General features: G+C 38.1%; 1 protein-coding gene across 1 annotated transcript in view; it reads right to left on the reverse strand.

Moving 5' to 3' along the window:
- The window catches only part of ntrk1 (neurotrophic tyrosine kinase, receptor, type 1), a 105,132-nt gene that overhangs the window by 12,658 nt on the left and 71,967 nt on the right, over window positions 1-20,507 (reverse strand). The window contains exons 12-14 of the mRNA XM_039740513.1: window positions 13,731-13,895; window positions 11,231-11,361; window positions 3,400-3,572 (exon numbers count right to left, since the gene is read on the reverse strand). Coding sequence (XP_039596447.1) covers window positions 3,400-3,572; window positions 11,231-11,361; window positions 13,731-13,895 — 469 coding nt within the window. The remainder of the gene's footprint in view (window positions 1-3,399; window positions 3,573-11,230; window positions 11,362-13,730; window positions 13,896-20,507) is intronic.

Here is a 20,507-nt window from a genome sequence, read left to right on the forward strand (position 1 = left end):
GGGTAAATATTTTTTTTTAAGTGTAAGATTTTTTTTTGACATGTGAGCATTCTTAACCTCATAATAAAATGACTAGGTTACAAAATAGATAGATAGATAGATAGATACTTTATTAATCCTAAGGGGAAATTCACATACTCCAGCAGCAGCATACTGATAAAAACAATATTAAAGAGTGATAAAAATGCAGGTATTACAGACAATAACTTTGTATAATGTTAATAGGCTTTAATTCCACGATATTGTGTACCTTTAAATTTTCTTTTCTTTTTTAAAGAAGCACCTGTGTCTATACACTCTATGATAGATCAGAGTCCATTTTGTGCCTTGTGATCATTTCTTCCAGAATGCATTTTGCTTCCAGGTGATACTCATGATAAAAAGTATATTGATGTTCTTTAGGCATAATTTAATAATGGATTATTTTAAGCATGTATATTAATTGGCACAGTGGTACAATGATTAGTATGAATGCCTCCTGGATTCAGTGACACATTTTTGAGGCCTGTGCCTAGTTTCTTTCTGTATGGAGTTTGCATATTCTCTCCATGTCTGCACTGAATTTTTCCCAGTTGCTCCAGTTAAGTGAGTTATAGAGGGTGGGCCAGTACTTCTCTAGTCAGCTAAAACAGTAAGTGTGTTTCTGTGTGCGTAAGTAGGCCCTCTTATGTGCCAGTGTCCTGTTTTGGGAGAGTTCCTACCTTGTCCCAATCCTGCTAGCAAGGCCCTCTGCTCTCCACAACCATGAATTGAATACATTGGGTTTCAGAATGTTATGTAATGTTGTTAGCTACTGTATAAATTGCCCCCTTATCACAGTGACTGGTAGAAGTGAGCTTGCTCTGCAACTTATCCTATCCACGATGGATTTCTGCTTTTCACTCACTGCTACCAGAACAGATTCTTCCTTTTTTCTCCTTTCTAAGTCAGGTATAATAACTATATAATACACCAGCATCTGACTTAAACATTGCAAGAATACACTGGCAAAATTTTATTAGTAGGAAGATTGAAGTAAAATACAAAATAACTGAAAGAAGACTGACTTTTTTTTTTAAATCATGGTCTTTACTTTATAACTGTTGTTCAGTGACCATAAAAGCTAATCAGAGTTATTCATTACTATTTGGAGATCCTTTTTGTAACTGATACGGCAAGTGATATATTTTGGATTTGCACTTCAATTTCTGCCAAATGTATCTTCAAACCATGTGTAACACAAGAAAAAGCCGGCCATGAACATTTAACCAATGGGCCTTCTATTGATTAGATTTACTGAGCCAATTGACTAATGAGTTCACTCCAGCAGCTCAGTAACATAATCTTTATAGAGCAGAAAATGACAATGAACTCAGGCTGCTTATGTTCTCATTGTATGTTGTTTAAGCATCTGCTTTCACAAGTGAGAGTGGAAAAACTTACATAAAGAACCAGCACAAATCAAGGACAGAAAAGTTATGATGTAAATTTCTCAGTAACTTCTAGAAAATAATAGACAGTGCATATTTTACCCAAGTCCATTAAGTAATTCAGGAAATAAGGAGTTTTGCATTCACTTTTGCAATGTACATTTTTTTGCTTGCTTTCTTTTATTGTTTTTTTCATTAATTAACAAATGTAACAAACTGATACTTACTGCACTCAATATCAGGTATATGCTATGTCTTTGAAATTATATTATTGTTTATTATTATTTAGATTGAGTCCCGGGGTTTTCTTTTTTACTGCCATATCTGCCATTAGTACTATATGACACAATGTGATTTTTTAATTTTTTTTGGTAGTACACGGAGGAATTAAGTTCAAATGAAGAGACCACCTTAGATACACATACATATACTCTCTCTCTCTCTCTCTTTATATATATATATATATATATATATATATATATATATATATATATATATATATATATATATATATATATATATATATATATATATATATATAGGTACACACAGCCATAGCATGAACACAAGACTTTTATCTAACTATTGTGATTGCCATTTTGGATGAGACAGCATCCCACCTATGCACCCTAGCTGGTGCAGGAGCCCTTAATGGAAAGACAAAGCTGGGTTTACCTGACGACCACAGTGAATGCCACTTCCTTGCTAGGATGAGAGGACTGCATGGAAGGACAGCGGGTGGCTACTTCCCCGAATTATGTCTTCCACCTGTGCACACAATATTGGTACTCGCATATAGATACCTGCAGGGCATTTTGGGAGTTGTGGTCCCATGAGACAGCCCTGTCAGGGTTCTTGGGGGGCCAACAGGCACAGCTACAGAAGAACAGTATACCTTCTGCAAGGCAGTGACACCAGAAGTACTCCCGGGTCTGGCATTAATGAAGTCTGTTTTCCAGCACCAGTGGTCAGATTCAGGAGGAGGTAGATGAAACAAGGAGGGAAGGAAGACTATAAGTGTAATATATTCATTTAAAAGAGAAAATGATTAATTTACAGATACAACAGAAATTTAACAAAACACTAAGACTAAAATTATAAACACAGCACGGTCCAGTTTTGCAGATGCAGATGATATTGGTATAGTTTTAAAATGAAATCCTCTGTGAACAGACTCCTGTAAAGTTTTGTCCTATCACAATATTGATGTATATGAAGATCTGTAGAAGTTCAGAAAGCTCCCATAGATGTTTTCAAAGTCAGAAGAATTCACACGAATAAACCAGCACAGGACAAGAACATAATTCCAGAATAAAACCGTAAACTGATGAGTGTAATTGTGCAGTAAAAGTTATTGAAACAAAAAGACACCATTGATTACAATCCTGCTGGCTTCTTATAGTTCAGCCTCATCTTTCACCCAGCACCCCTTGCGGTAACTGCTTAAGCTTCCCTATGGTGCAGTGCTCCTGGGATTGTTGAGAGTTGCAGTCCATTTAAGTAGCAGGGCTACAGATCATCAGTGGCTTTCTGCAATAGGTCATAAAATTCACAAAATTTCTATTTAATTACTAATGACAAACCCGCAAATAAGGTGTATCCATGAATCATAAACCTGCAAGGACTGACCTGTACCTGTATTTACTTCATGGATTACTTATGACACCTAGAATGGAACAAGACAACAACTTTCTCCACGATGATTTTTTTTGTAATTTTTATTTTTAATGGCTAATTTAAGTTATCCTTTGTTCATTCCTTCCATTTATAATTGCTGTAATCCATTGGGTGTTTACACTACTACCACAAACTGATTTTTCATGCACTTCAAATCCCAAGTTTGGAATGCGAATATTACCTGGAATACGCATTAAAACAGTTACAAGTGGCTTATTGAACCATTTGTTAAATGTTTTAGTTACTAGTCACCAGGCACTTATTTTCTATTACTTTTAAGAATGATTAAATAGTGAAATGCAATAGCACTAACCTGAGGAAGCGATTCAAGTCTCCATGCTTCATGTATTCAAAGACCATGACTAATGGTTCGCCGTCTGTGCACACCCCATAAAAGCGTACAATATGCTCGTGTTGTAAGACTGTGAGCAGCTCAGCCTCCCGCTGAAAGTCCTGTCGAGTCGTCCCACTAGCATCCTTGAGGGTCTGATTTATAAGAAACAAGGAAAACAAAACAAAAGTATAAAGAGCATAAATCACTACCATCTACACTCATTGTTAATGAAAAAAAGGTTTATGCTTCTAATTTTGACAATGCCTGATACTGAACTATAAATGAAAACAAACGGATGGCACTCACACCAGCTCATTTACTGTGCACATTTTCTAATCACTTTGTAGCCTCAGACACCTCAGCACATACTGCCACTATGGGAGATATGAGGGAGCAGTGATTCCATGACTCTGCCTCTGTCTCTGTCTCTGTGCTGCACTTTGTGACTTTGTGTGAGTATGGATTTATGGAGTAAATGAACTAACCTAAGAAAAATTTGATTGCATAGTCCAGACTTGCTTGATCTTTGCAGGCAAATGATGGTTACTTCATGGGTATCAAAAATGAAACAAACAAGCATATATGGTATTTTAATAGAGGGAGACGACATTAGTATGAAATAATTGAAAATGTGAACTATGTGATAGACAATCACTATCACAAAGCTGTTTATTCTTTTGCAGACTCACTAAAGAATAGTTTAAGACACAAAACACCATGAGACAGATAAAGTCAGTTTAACTGGACAAGAATCAAAAGTTTAATGCTGGAGGTTCGTGCCAGCTGCAACCTGCTGCATATCACAGAACTTTCCTGTGTTCTTACAGGTTGGCATTTTATCATGTTATATGAATGGGCAAATGCTATAGAATTATGAAAAATAAAGACTGATCAAGTTATTCCTTGTTAAGAGCAAAGAGAAGACTAGGAAGAAACTAAGTACTGCTTAAAGGCATTATTCATCAACAGTTCAATTTGATTGATTTGCTCAATGATAACAGATAAGACTGCATCCCTTTAATGTGGGATGTGACATCCTTCACATTTCCTATAACTCTGTGATGGCCAATGTGATTTACTATGCTCTGGTGTGCTGGGCTGGTGACATCACTGCAAGAGAGATCCACTGAATGAACAAGCTAATTAAAAGGGCAATCTCAGTTATAAGACACATTCTGCATCCCCTGGAGGTAGAAGCAAAGGAGAGAATAAAAGCAAAACTGTGTGCCATTATGAACAATGCTGCACATGTTCTCTATGACACATGAGCACTGAGGACTTTTAGTCAATGAATCACTCAGCAGAATTGTACCAAGAAACATGACTGGGGCTCTTTTATACCAACAGCAATACACCTGCTGTGGCGAGTCGCTGGAGCTATGACCCAGCCGGGACGCCTGGAAGGACCGGAAGGTGGCATGTACATTCTTCGATCCACGAGGGGGCAACCACCCTGGAACAGAGGAGGACCACAGGAGAGGAACAAGAAGGGTTACGCCTATTTTAACCTGTGGCCACCGCCAGGGGGCGCCCCGAGTCTCAGGGGGCCCGGGATGGATTCACTTCTGCCACACCCGGGAAGATGGAGGAAAATCCCTCCAGGGTCGCCCGGAGTGCTTCCAAGTGCTCTTCCGCCACACCAGGAAGTGATGTCAGAGGGAGCACCTGGAGCACATCCGGGTGAAGATAAAAGGGCCCGCCTTCCTACAGTCTGGGAGCTAGAGTCGGGAGTGGTAGCAGGACGAGGCTCCTGTGGAGAGAGGAAAGGCAGTCCAAGGGACAGAGTGAGAGAGGCCCAGTATCAAGGTGATTGGGGCAAGAAGGCCCAGTGGACTGTGTGGGACTGAGTTGTGTATGATGGAGGAAAAAATAAAAGAACTCTTCATAAAGATGCGGTGTCTGTCTGATGGTGTCCGGGCATGTCTCACACTGCATAATGCCTCACTGCGACTGTGACAGCTAAATCAGATTTTTCTTTCTTTTGAAATTTTCTTGCTTCATAGTAATTCATGTGTGGGTTCAGACCAAAGTCTGTGCATATATTTATTTATGTATGCATTTAAAGGGCTTCTTTAAAAGACAAATTTCTCCCTGGAGACAAATAAAGCTTTTATTTATCTATCTATCTATCTATCTATCTATCTATCTATCTATCTATCTATCTATCTATCTATCTATCTATCTATCTATCTATCTATCTATCTATCTATCTATCTATCTATCTATCTGTCCTGTTTGTTCTTAAGGTTTTAGAATCAATTCCATTTATGTTCAGGGCTGAATTTTAAACCATCTTTCTACTTACATAATTATCTGGATTTACCTGGACTTGTGGCAATCAATGTTTGTTATGTGTCCTACTACACTTGCTGAGCAAACAGGCCTAAGCCTACTGTTACTCTATGTTTACCTTTTCTGTAATTTGCTTTCGGATAAAAGCTTCTGCCAAAGAAATAAATGTAAACGTAAATGGACTTTTCAACACATAGATACCAGAACATACATCACAATCTCAAGAATTCAGCCTATCAAAGATCCTAAGGCTTAATAGAACAATAGTGCGGGGATTGAGATTTTCAAAGTTGTGCAATGGTCTGCCTGGTTGTTAGAGATGCCCCATCAGTCACAGCATTTCAATCAAGGATGAAAACTTGTTAATTTAATCCTGGCTGAAGCCACTTATTTGAGGGTCACATTCAAGATGTGTTTGGTAGTAATTTGCAAAAAATAAAAGTGTGAAGACCATTATAAACTGTTACTGTCCCTCATCTATCCTCTTTATCTAATGACTGTGTCACTGCTATATTCCTAAGCTGTTACTCATGCCTACAGAAAGTGAGCCTTGGAATCTAAAGATGAAAGGATGTAACCTTCTTATTTGACCGATCAGCACAAGCATGTTTTTAAGTGTCTACTTGGCCAAGGTCTCCAGAACTGACTCTGACTTTTTTAAACTGACACTTAATTCTTCCAAGTTTATTATTTTTCCAAGAATATTACTGACAGAGTTTTTATTTTCTTCACATCCATTGTCAGCTGGCCATACTGTATCTCTTTAATAATATTAACACATTGACATTAATATTGAATTTTTTCATGTTATTCAAATTGAAATTGCTCTGTTTCATTGTGTGTTTAACCTAGTTTATGTACTCATGCATGTAAATGTTGTATGGATTAGCAATTAGTTGTTGATAAATTGCACTTCTGCTTAATGAAGGTTGCATACAGAAATAAACTGAATAGAGTTTGCCTAATTATGAAACATTTGCACAAGCGCCAGTGATTTTGGGATTGATGGGTTATGTCAGGGAACCAAGAAGTGCCCAGCCAAAAAGATGCAGAAAAAGATAGAAGTTCTAACCATCAGCAGAAATGTTTGTAATGATTCAGAGGTTTTGAAGAGTGTGGGTCTCATTTCTACACTCTTTTTTTGTATCGAGGTGTGCTTTTATTATGAATGTTTATCATTATTTGTATTGTTTTGTGCTGCTATTTTGTTTATCATGGATGTTGCAATTTTCTGTAATTTTGCATGATGACAGCAATTGCAATTTATAACAGCCAGAAGAATCACTGCATGCCGCCGCTGCCATCACTCCAATAGTATTTAAGATGGTGGTATGCTAACCTTGGTGCTAAAGAGAGAGTTAGTGTTATTTTTCAAGGAGAGTTCTGGCTTGTGTTCAGATTCCTTTTATGTTCATGTTTGAATTGTTTGTTAATATTGCTATTTATATTTATTATTTTTTTAGTTTTGTGTATTATTTTATTTTGATCGTCTCTACTAGTTTTGTTATGTTCCTTGTATTTTATAAGTGTTTTCCCAAGAAGCGGGGCCACCTATCAGTCACCATCAAGGGGTTGCCCTCAGCTGTATAAAGGCTGAGAGAAAATACCAACCCTTGTGGTACATTGTATATGCTTGGTGTTGGTGTATTCTCCTTTGATTATTGCTATGTTTGTTTTTGCTGTTTGCTGGATTTTGACCTATTTGGTCTATTTGTGATCTCTTTCTGGATTTGTGCATTTGGTATTTCCTTGCCAATGGATTCCCTATTTTTTAAAGCAACCCCTTCTGTGCATTTTGTGCTCCTTGGAGCTTCTATAAATACAGAGTATTTTTATGTACTAAATCTTTTGTTTTACAAATATTCTTCATTTGCCCTTTTTGGTCACAAGCCAAAGGTTCATAGACGCTTCCTCTTGTGTAGATTTTTGCAACAGTTTTTGGAACTTTAAAGTATATTGGCCAGTTACCCATTCTATGGACCTGCTCCCAGGCTCCATTATAGGTAGCATTTTGGGATTTTCTTTGGAGGAACTCCTCAGTACATGATAGTTATGACCTTGCATGTGTATTTCAATTATAACTTTTCATTTGCATTTTGGGTATTGGTGCTTTTGGTTTGTTTTTAGGCTGTGATTTCAGTATGTTTCCTTGACGATTTATAAAAAAAAGAACAGACATGTGAAGTTAAAAATGAAGGACAGAATAAGAAATGGGACAATCGGAGGTTACAACAAAAGTGGGAGAGGTATCATAAAAATACAGGAAAGTAGGTTAAGGTGGTATGGACATGTGACGAGGAGAGGCAATGAATATGTAGTTAAAATAGTGATGGGAATGGAAATACAGGGGAAGAGAAAATGAAGGACGTCAAAGTGGAGGTGAATGGATGAACCAAAAGAAGATCTGAAGGAAAAGGGTTTCACAGTGAAAGAGGTGCAGGACTGAGCTGTTTCAAGAATGTCGACAAGGCATATCAACCCCACATGGAAATGGCAGAAGATATAGAAGAAGCAGAAGAAGATCTCCTAGTACTTTATTCTTTTGTCAAGTCTTACTGTTGCAGAACAGTTTATTGATGCTGAATATAAATGACTTTAGTGTTACTTGGCTGTTCAAGGTGTTTTTAACTAAATTATTATTTGAGTTATATATCTACTTGTTTTCTTTATTTATTAACACTAGACCATAGTGTGGCCTGGTTTATAGGTACTTAATGTTACTGCCTCACAGCTTCATATTGAATTAGCTCGTTCTACTAGTGTGTTAATTGCTTTTCCTCTAGTCAATCAATTTTCCTCCCATTTTTGAGATTAGCATTTAAAATGTGACTGTGTATATTTTATCCCTAATGTTTTCTTAAATTATTTTTGCTTTTCTTACTCCAAATAGGGTGTTTTGGATCACAAAACCAACTTCTGGTATTATTTCTTTCAATTTTATTTGTTTTGGAGTGCTACAATACTTTCATTTCAAGTTCATAAACATCACTATTTTGTGCCATATTGCTTAGCAGTTTCTATGGTGTCATTATGGAGTGACCTCTGAGGTTATGTTACATGTGATATCACAAGTCATCAGGTATTAAGGTCACAACATGGGACTTCAGAACGTCCAAGTTTCTGGATATGATCTACAAAACAAATTGAGTTTGGGTAACCTGTTGTTTGTGTACAACTAGGTTCAGTTATTTTGTCTTTAGGATTTCATTTTGACATTACTACTAGGCTTCTTTGACTTTTAGGCAGATACCTTTGGCTGTACGTTTCAACTCCCACTTATCTCTTGGTTTCTTATTTTCTACCTGTGTGGGATATTTTTCCTCACAAGTGGCACAACACACATAGCCCAAAGATATATCTGTTAGTTTGGACTGATAGCTCTTAATTGACCCTGCAGAGAAAAGTATTTGTGTGTTTGTGAAAGTGACCTGTCATGAACTGGCAGCCCTTCCAGGCCTGACTTCTTGAAATTTCTGCAGCCAGGAAAGTCTCCAGCTCCTCCTGGTTCTGACGTAGCTAATGAAAGGTCAGGAAATGGACAGATGAGCAGATGATTTCAATGTGACCTCCCAACACTTGCATATTCTGTGACCAGTTTAAACTTAATTTATACCTAACCGCCATGTCTCTTCAGATTTGGGATGAAAAAAGTCTATGAATAAAGCCAATGCAGAAGAAGAAAACATGCAAACTCCACACAGAAGTGAATCTGGTGATGAAACTGGAGGACCAGTGTGATGGTGCGGGTCCTGCTCGATGCCCCCGCTTCCAGATTTGGGAGCCTTCAAACCCAACATCGTTGATAATGTAACCGGATGAAATGGCAGATGGGGACAAATCAAACTGTGCAAGGGGAGGTGGAAAAGGTGCAAGTGCTTTTATTCAATAAAAATCAATAAAAAACAGTGTCCCACTAAAGTGCAGTGCTCAAAAACGTCTACTCACTTCCCAAATGCTGCACTCTCACTCTCTAAGCCTCTCGTTCCTTTTTCTTCCTTTTGTTTTCTCTCTGTGCTGGCCTGTACTTATACAGCTCCGTGGGCTCAGCGGTTCAATCATGCACCACAGGAAGCAATTGAGAACGATCGTCCCCTCGTCCCTCATGTGCAGGTGTGTCTCTCCCCAATTACCTCATCAACTCCCCACGGCTGCATGAGCATGCCCACAGAGACTGACACGGCCAAATGGATTATTTAAACAACTGGTCATTCGTTCAGAGCTGCGGACCCGCTATACCACATTCCTCCCCCCTTTAGAAAACCAGTTGCATGGGAAGGCTCCATGCCTTAACCAACCCAGTGCAACTGGCAGCCCAGGTCTGCAGCCTGGCCCTGACACTGCACTAAAACCAACAACCACATTAAAACCAACCCATGCCCCCCTTGTTAAAACAGGACATTAAAAGAATAAGAACTTTTAAAATGGCAATAAAACCAATCAATAAATAAATGTCCACTAAAAAGCTCAGTTCTTTAAAATGTCCTCCTCCAGCTAGATTCCATGGGTTCTTTTCTACAAAGTCCGGCACCAGTGCAACTTGCTGATCCATCTCCCCAGCTCATCCCACTGCTGCCACCATTTGTGACGATGCCGTTCCTGCTCCATGGTCCCCCTTCCAGATTCAGGAGCCCTCAAACCCAACACTGTCAGTAACGTAACCGGATGAACTGGTAATTGGGGACAAATCAAACTAAGCAAGGGGATGGTGGAAAAGGTGCAAGTGCCTTTATTCAATAAAAATCAAACAAAACAGTGTCCAACTAAAATGCAGTGCTCAAAGCCCACTCTCTTTCCTAATGCTGCAGTCTCGCTTTCCAACCCTTTCTATCCTTTCTCTTCCTTTCATTTTTTCTCTGTGCTGGCCCATACTTATACAGCTCCATGGGCACAGCAGCAAGCCAATGAAACAATTGAGAATGATCACCCCAATTACCTCATCAACTCCCCACGGAGACTGACAAGGCCAGATAGATTATTTAAAAAACCTGGCATTCGTTCAGAACCGCGGACTTGCTATACCACAACCAGAAGCTATTAAACAGTTGTGCTAACCAAAACCAGCCAAAACCCAAATCTGCTTAATGTAAAGTGCCAAGGTGAGTTTCTGGTAATGAAAACTTACTTTTTTTTACATATGAATAGATAAGAATAGACACAAGCTTAATCTAAGTATTAAAAAGTTGTCAAAACAGACTGACAAAGTGAATAGGCAATAAATGAAAAGCTTTCAAATAAAACTCCCACACAGACAAGATTTGAGCAGCCAAGAATAATTATTTTTTTCAGTATTTTTTCAGATTCTTCTGGTATTATCCTGATTTAACCTAGAGATCTCTTTATCTTTCAAATGACTGCCATTGTAATAGAAACAGATGTTATGATGGCATTTAAAATTTTCCATATTTTAAAATAACATAAACAATAAATCCGTTCACTAACAATTACGGTATTTTCTTTTGACTGCTGCTGAGGACAATATGACAGGGTCTAAGAGGATTCAGCATCGTGACTTGCTTACCTTAACAGCCACCAGCATCTTTTCTTGCTTTGGAGAGAGGTTAAAACATTCTGCCAGGTACACTTTTCCAAATGCTCCTTCTCCTAGCTCCCATTTCAAGACTATGTCCCGCCATTTGATGTGTTGTACACCTACAAGAAGACAGGTGGCTTTGAAGTTGAGATAAAAGTGTCAATAATAATAATAATAACAATAATATTGTTCCTATTTGTAATTAATAAAAAAGTTACTTTAGTTCCATGCAGGAAACTAGTAACTCATCAATGGTTTGTTTCTGTCTTGCATTCAGTGTTGTTGGGACTGGCACCAGCTACATGCCTGAATTGCATAAATTGGTTAGAAAATGGATGGAAAGATGGGTAAACTTAATCAGATAATAGAATGCTGAAAAACTCCTCAATGTAATTACACTACAGTTTAGTGCATTCGCATACTGTGTACCAGTCACATTACGGACATTAGCTTCTGGGCCCATATACACAATATTGCATAAGGAAACACAATTTAATTTTGTATGAAAGCTTTTATGAGAATAGCCAGATACTGCCATCCTTATTCTAACCCTCCTGACCCAAAAGTCTCAAAAAAACTTATAACACAAGGATCTTAACAGGATACCAGTCCATTGCATGGCACACCAGTGTCAAGTCAGTCTAGTTCACACATCTCTGGCATTTTGGAAACAAACCAGATTAACCAGAGATTGAGCCACAGAGACACACATTATGTCAGGATTTGGCCCGTGTTGTTTGGAGCTGTGAGAGGAGAGTGACAGAGGTTAGGAGCATGTGCTGATACAGCACATTGCTGCACCCACCACATGACAAATCAACTCAAGATCCCAGGTTACGACCCGAGTGCAGCCATGTGGCGGGTGACACCTCAGCACCACACCAGTTCAGATGGAATGAAACCAGTGTGAGGTTTTTTATGGTGTCTGGAATGCTAATTCTGGTTTTTCCCTGCAGGTTGGAGAGCCTACATGCAGAGCTGGATGTAGATTAACGTCATACCCAGGACAGAGCAATTGAAGTTTAAGGGCCTTGCTCAAGAACCCAACAAAGCAGAGTCACTTTTGGCATTTACAGAATTGCCAGTGCTAATTTCTAGCCTCAGAACCACCACCCCGCCCTGGAACTGTGAGGCAGTAGGTTTAACCAAATGTCCACCATGGATTGTTAATTATACAGAATATGTGCATATTACATAATTTGAATGATTTTGTTAAAAATCTGGTGTTGCAATATGTGCTTGGAGACTAATGCAATTGGTGTGGAACAAATGTGATTTTTCTTTTATTGCTTACATTCTACAAACTAGTGAATAGAAGGTACAGGCTTTGAAATGTATACTATTCATATTTTTTTTCTTTTTGATCTAGTTAATTCCACTCAAGGGCGGCGTGGTGGCACAGTGGGCACCACTGGTGCCTCGCAGTTAGGAGACCCGGGTTCACTTCCCTGGGTTCTCCCTGCGTGGAGTTTGCATGTTCTCCTTGTGTCTGCGTGAGTTTCCTCCGGGTACTCTGGTCTCCTCCCACAGTCCATAGACATGCAGGTTAGGTGCATTGGTGATTCTAAATTGTGCTTGGTGTGTGTGTGTGTGTGTGTGTGTGGGCACCCTGCAGTGGGCTGGCTTCCTGCCTGGGGTGTGTTTACTGCCTTGCACCTGGTGTTGGCTGGGATTGGCTCCAGCAGACCCCCATGACCCTGTCGTTAGGATATAGCGGGTTGGATAATGGATGGATGGATAATTCCACTCAAGCTTTTTTTTTTACTTTATGGTCAAGCAGTTATTATATTTTTACTACAAAATGCTGTGCTACCTGTTTAAGACGGGTTGAAATTTAATGTAGACCTCAGCTTTAACATTTGCAATGCACTATGCAATGCATATGTCTCCATTTTATGTCATTTGGTGTGGGATTCATAAACACAATGTTAATGTCCGTAAGGTGCCATTTATTGCAATGCATTTTATTACAAAAAATGCTTGTCAGCCACATTTTGGAGTGACTGAGACATAGCAGCTGGACAGACACACAGACACTTATCCTTTTATTAAGGTGGATTTGTGTCACCTTTCCTTTGGATCACAAAAGGCAAAGTTTTGGCTGGCTCACTGCATGATGTTTTTAAAACATACTGTAAGTCACATAAATCTTACAATTCTTTTTTGGGGAGACAGTAATTTTTAAACTGTAATTCCATATACTACGACCTAGCTTACTCTTTATGAATACGTTCATGACACAGTTGTCCAAATTCCTGACTGAAATACAAGACCATTTCTAAGGTGCAGTGGTATTGTTTGTTGCCATTGTAGTCTTTATTATCATTTATTAGAGGAATAACGGCACGAGGAGCACCAAATTCCCCTGACATGGCACCATGTTTGTGAAAGCAATGTCAAATATGATTATACCAGTCAAGCTCCATTAAACGTGGATTTTTAAGTCTCAAAAGTAAAATGTGGTACTGCTAATAAAACATGGTCATACACATGTCCTTGTCCTTGAAGATGCCACTAAAGTACTGGGGGTTCTCAATGAAACTAGAGAGTCCTCCTTCTAGTACACCCTCTTCTGACGTTGGATTGCTGGCTCCAAATTTCATGAAATTGAGGGAAACAGAGAAATCCTCTTCAGTGCCAAGAACAGCGGCTCCTGCAAAGGCATAAAAGAAGAGTTGTAAGTAGCTGAGCAACACTTAGCAAATAATTTAAAAGGAATTAAATCAAGATGGTCACACTTCTTGACATACAGTATGGGACAAGCTCCTCCTGGTCATGACTAGCGACGGTGTTAGGTTTAAGAGGCTCCTAAAACAAGAGTGGGAGCATGGAGCTGAGCCACACCATCACAGGACTCATCATAACACTGGTGCAAGGCACCCGAACATTTTTATACCTTTTATTTGTATAAAAATATACACTTTTTGCAACTTAGTTTCTCACAGTTTCCAGCTAGAACTCCTATATACTCTTTGTTACTTACACAAACATATACTGTATAGGCTACGTCCATGTCCCGTAGCTTCATATCTTTAAAGTGGGTGACTGCATAGCTTTCTCTCAAACATTATCCATTACTTTAAAATGAATTCATACATCTGTTAGAACATATGAGAATATAAATGCACAGTTTTAAAATGGGCTGGGAGTTCCAGCAGTCAGAATTTTATTATCTGACTAGAACACCAAAAGTGTAAAATATTTTACTTTCTTCTGTTAGAATGAAAGAAACAGGGCTAAGAGAATAGACCATACCTAGGCTGCCAAGAAGTTAAAATTAAATAAAATATTTTAGAAGTATGATTTAAGTAGCTGTGTTATCTGGCTTCACCTGTAAAATTTACTAAGACAATGGTGACATATAAACTTTTAATAGGCCCTAGTAACTTTTTAAAAGGCAGTAATTTGATGTTCAATATAGACATTTAACATTCATGGATGGGACGCTATAAGAATTATATTAGAGTCATAACCAATTGTGGAGGACAGCCGAAGCCTTTGCCCGGCCGGGACGCCTCCACACTAGGACTGGGGGAGCAGGTGTGGCCAGAACGTTACCTCCCTGGGAATGATAGATGGCAGCCCCCCTGGATTGCAGCGGTGCCTTGGACTCCTGCAGGGCTTCATGGGAGTGCCCTGTTGGAATCCGTGGGTGCTGCCAGGAAGTGCTGCCGGTGAGATAGGAGGTGCTGAGCCTTGGAGAGCAGCTCTACCACCACACCCAGAAGTGCTGACAGAAGTAGGTCAACGAGCACTTCTGGGTGACCTATATAAGGGGCAGTATTCCAGGAGCCAGAGTCAGGTGGAGGAGGATGACGCTTGTGGAGGAGGAGGAGGAGGAGGAGGAGAAGAAAAGAAAAGGACGAGAGATAAAGAGAAAATAAGAAAGCAAAAATAAAGAATAAAGAAGGTGTGTGTTTGGGCTGTTGGGGACACTGTAAATAAAATTCAGGTGCGCTTTTTAGACTTGTGCCTCTAGCATCTATTTGAGTCGGGTTAGCACGTTATAGCGCCATGTATCTTATACACAATGTATGATCTATAATTAAACCTATAATTGTACAGTACTTTTTGAACCAAGGCTCATATCTGTACTGATATATGCTTTGAGGTTTATTTAGTAACAACAGCCTTGTGAGTTTCAAGATGTTTATGTATATTTAGCAACTGCAACTCTGTGTATATGCAGCAATCTCAACTCTGTTACTCTTAGGATTTGTTTTTGTACATATTTAGTCACAGATATTTTAAATTGATTTCATCTGATATTGTCTGTATATCTAGTATGAGCCTTCCTGTTTTATTAGAATAGTTTTGGGATAATTTGGACAAATCAGATAAGCAATAAAATGTACTTGAGGGCAATGTTTGTTGTAACTGATTTTGAGTTTGAACAAGATCAATAGGTTTGTAAACTTCAAAATGACCACCACATAAAGCTCCTGGGAAGGTCAATCTTTTAACTGGCTTACTATTTGCTCCACATTTTACAAAAATATACGCATTTTTGTAAAGTTTAAATATACTTGGTAGCAATTCACAAGCAATAGCCAGGTTGAGCAATGCTACATATCATTCATATACATTACAATATATCATCGGAAATGGTTGCCATTTGTGTTATATCATAAAACTTAAAACCACTCCCTTTGACTCACTACAAATTAGCTAATTTGAAGTCATATTCCAAATCTAATACATCTGCCCTGTCTAACATACTTTTATCTGCCCTCATGTTTATTATATGGTGTGGAACTGATATAATATTAATCAAAATGAATTCCATTTTAATTGATCAAAACCAATATACAATTTGAAACAGGCATGTTGTATGGAAACAACTGATTTTTAGCAGAACTTTCTTCCCTCAATCTAGTTCACAGCTCTGTCTGCATGGCTTGTCTTTTTCCTGTCTAAGACCTCCAGTTCTTTACTCATCAGTCAATCCTACTTCTTAGTGATGGTCTTCATTTACACCATTCATCGGTTCTGCTTAAGACCTTCATTTGCATTTCAAGTGAGACACAAAAATAACCGGATTGGTAAAAAAAAAAAAACAATTATTGATGAATTAGAGCATTCTAAACATTGTCACCTTCTCTATACTCCCCCTCCTGATCTCTACAGTGCTCCATACGTATCTTCCATTGATTGTAGACAGTGCTTGCTGTTTTTGTCATCACTTCATCCATTGAAGAAAAATGTGTTCCCTTTAGGTCACTTTTGATTTTCAGGAACAAGTAGAAATCACAGGGAACTAAATCAGGCGAATAGGGAGGATGATTGAGCTCAGGAATGTTTTTGTCAGTCAAAAACTGCTTTACAGAAAAAGAGAAAATTCGCGAGAAATTTGACGATGATTCGCTGTTTGATTTTTTTTCTACCCGTCATTATAGCGGCAACTCGTGTAGCGATTGTTGTGCAAATACTGACTGGGCTATTCACAGGATATACCTAGCCGGTCAGTGGTTTGAGAGGGCGTGTAGGAGGGGATATAGTTCTATGATTCATGTCCTCCAGACAGTTTTCCAGGAAAGTCCCAAACCCAGTCCAGTTATTTTTGTGTCTCACCTCGTACACCGGCACACTGCAAACAGGCTGCTGAGTGCCTGCTACTCTTTGTCTTGGGCTTCTGTCAGTGCTGCGCGGCACATTACAACAGTGTATTCCGTACAATATTATTATCGGCAAATAAAAAATATAGATTGGCTAATTTTCTTTTTTCTTTAACATAAACCAAATTCCAATTAAATCAGTCAAAGCATTTTTGGGATATTTAGTTTTCTTGCTACAGAAGTACTCCCAGAAATTGATGTATTGAAATGAGTATGTCTACTGCCCTAAGTGTACCATCTTGTCCAATTTCAGCTTTTTAACTAAATGGGAATATGTGTTATTGTTGAGTGAGTGAGTCAGTTAACTTTGCATTTACTTATATACTAGTGGTTCTCAAACTGTGGGGCAGGCCCCCCTAGGGGGGCACGAAGATATGAAAAAAAGAAAACAAGAATCAAGAATATGAAAAGTACATCTATTGAAACAAATTAAGGTAAACTACATTCTGATACTAGAAAAATAAATATAAAGTTAGATAAATGTCGAGAAAAGTTAAGTAGGTATAATAAAATATGCATCTATGATATATCATTAATTAAAAAAGAACAAATTGGCATTAGTGGGCTACTTTCAAACAAACGTTAGGGGGGCGCGATTAAAACTGTTATGAAAACTCAGGTCGCAAATGCTTAAAGGTTGAGAAACGCTGATATATACAGTCATACATGAGTACCTGGTGGACAGTTAAGCACTCAGATAATAGGAATTCTCCACCAATCCAGGGGGTAATGCTGTATGATAACGTTCTCTCTTTTACTCCCACTCCAGACTGGAAGACTGACAGGGCTCCACTAATGATGTCACTTCCATTGTCCGTCCACATCGACCTTCCTCTTCCTGCCTGGCAGCCATATGACCAAAAGAATCACTATCTTTAGCAGTCTGACTAAAGAAAACTGGAAGACTCTTCACATGCATTTTCTTTCACTCCTTTTGCGTACATTTAACAGACGGAGTTGGCCTACAAGGTGCCCTAAATCATTTTCTTTGTCCTGTGTCTTTATTGATAAATATATTTATATAATATGTAATGGTCATCGTTTGAAAATTATAATTTTTGAGAAATGTCAATAGATGTGTGATGCTGCACACAATACAGAAATGGGGCTGCAGCCTGTATAAAACAGGATCCAGTGCCGTTTCAAAGTAGACACATTTCGAGACTGTAGGGCCTTTCTCATAAGCTATTGACTCTCCCATTCTTACTGTACAATTGTGATTTCTCTTTACAAGCCCAAAAATCTTCTTCCAATAAGATATTTAGTAGAGTAAATTTTACAACAGTCTTAATTTTCTACAATTTGTGTACCCCATTGGCATAATCAAATTACTTTCCCATAATATTATTCATCTCTTTCCTCCAGTTGACTGAAGTATAATATCTACATTCAAGGCAATCTACATGTTATGCTGCTGCATTATGGGAATGTTACACATAAAGCAAGTATAAGTCAATGTGCTTATAGTAATTGCAGTTCTCTTTTACCAGGGAAATAATGTTAGTTGCTGGGATCTAGCATTTTATATAAGAAATCCAAGTTGCATTTAATATTTGAAAAAATGTTTTAAGACATACAACTGCCGTGCTATTTAGAATTGTTTCCTGCATTGCACTTGATGCTGTTGGGATTGCCACTGGCTTTCTGCAACATAGAACTGAATTTTGATTTGAAATTTTTAGTATGTGTTTTAAATGGATTGATGAATGAATAAATGAACACCACATTTCAGTTAACTGAGCCACAGGTCCATTCCGGAGTGTGGTTATTTACAGTTAATTCAGAAAATATTTACACATCTTCACTATCTGCACACTTTATTGTGTAGTACATTTTGCTGTACGTGTTATTGTGCTGCAGATTTAATATTAAATGGAATAGATATGCCATTTTGCCCATCAATCTACACTCAAAAACTCATAATCACAAAGTAAAAACATGTTTTCAGAACGGTTTACAAATTTCTTAAAATCAAATAATGAAGTCTTTCAATTTTATTTTCCTGAGAAATGCTGTTTTGTGGAATTTTAGATAAATTATTTTGTGTCCCTTGGTATGTACAGTATTTTGGGAGATGCTGCAAGAATAAGGGATTACAGGGCCAGTCTTATGTGCAATTTGTTTCCCAATATAAATGTAGTTAGAACTGTGGCTGGATACTGGGAATTGACTTTAACCAGTAAGCTTTAAGTTATCCTCTAAAATAGGAACCACAAGAAGAGTCACTCAAAATCCCCACGTGGAAGAAACCTTCCTTCATCATTAATGAAAATGCATCCAAATATCTTCAAGGGTGGATGAAGAAAAATCTGCCATTCTTAAAATTTCTAAAGTAAGCAGATTTTTTTTGACGTCATTAAAGGGTGTGCCGTTTTATGCCTTTGCTAGCCCACTTTACAATATAATCTTTAAGATGATTGGTTGAATATAAATGATTTTCCTAGAAAGACAATTTTGATGCATTTTATAGTATTAACAGAAGCCCAATAAAATCAGATTGAGTTATGAATTGAGGAATACAGTGGAATAATCAGAAAGAAAAAAATCAGCATTCTGTGGGTCTTCACACATAACTATGATCCAAAGTATTCCAGCAAATTTACAAAAGAATTGATTTAGAGTAAAAATACAGTGCTTAGAGTCTCATCTGTTACACGAGATTGACACCTAAGACAGTGTTCCATTGGCAGCGGTATTTATCTCCTTCAATATTTGAGATAATTGTAAGTGGAACTGTCCCCAGAGAAAGTAAAAAAAAAAATACTTAAAGATCCATCAAGGTTCACGGTCAAGCTCACAGTACAGACTGCTATAGACTGAGGTTGAGGAGACAAATGAAGAAGTGCCCGGTGTGGCCCCCAGTGATTGTCAGAATGAGGTTGACAGTGAAAATATGCAGCTTCAGAGAGGCAAGCCAAACTAGAAGGAGCCTAGGAATCATCACATATCTCCGCTGTACTTCATCAACCTTGACACCATCTGGTTACGTAACACCATCAGGGCACAGTTGAGAAGATGGCTTAGGCAAAGGTTACCAAGCTGAAGTCACTGATGATCAAATTCAGGGTGGATATAAAAAATAGAATAGACAAACTGAGCCAGGACAGGAGGGATCTGGAGGTACACCCAAGGAATAATTTTAATGTTAACTTGAAAGAAAAGTAGCAAAATAGATGGAAGCATAGAGAGGAAAAAAAAAGAGAAAACCTGAAAATAAAATAAAAATATTTGGGGCTCACTTTGAAGAAGTTAAGCACGTACTCACAAAAAACATCGAGGATGCATGATGTCTGCAGCCAATAAAAGAAAATACAGCATTTTGCCCACAGCAAAGTTACAAATTTCAACCCAACAGGAATATATGAAGACCAGTAGCAGACAACACCTACAAGACAGCCAGTTACACATACTGAATATGGTTAGTGCTTTGAAATTATTTTTCCTTTATAGAATAATTAAAGTTTTTACACAAATGCATGTGATTAAAAACTCACAATCTAAATTCATATTAAGTAGACATTGAAAACCTATCCAATTAGAATAAAAAACTTACCGCTAATATCGAAATTAAGATATCGCAAAGTTCATAAAGGTAAAAATGCTGTATTAAAATATAATCTTTTTGTACTTGTTTCTACAAATACTGAATA

The sequence above is a fragment of the Polypterus senegalus genome, chromosome 1 (genome assembly GCF_016835505.1).
Source record: "Polypterus senegalus isolate Bchr_013 chromosome 1, ASM1683550v1, whole genome shotgun sequence".
NCBI classification, from domain to species: domain Eukaryota; kingdom Metazoa; phylum Chordata; class Cladistia; order Polypteriformes; family Polypteridae; genus Polypterus; species Polypterus senegalus.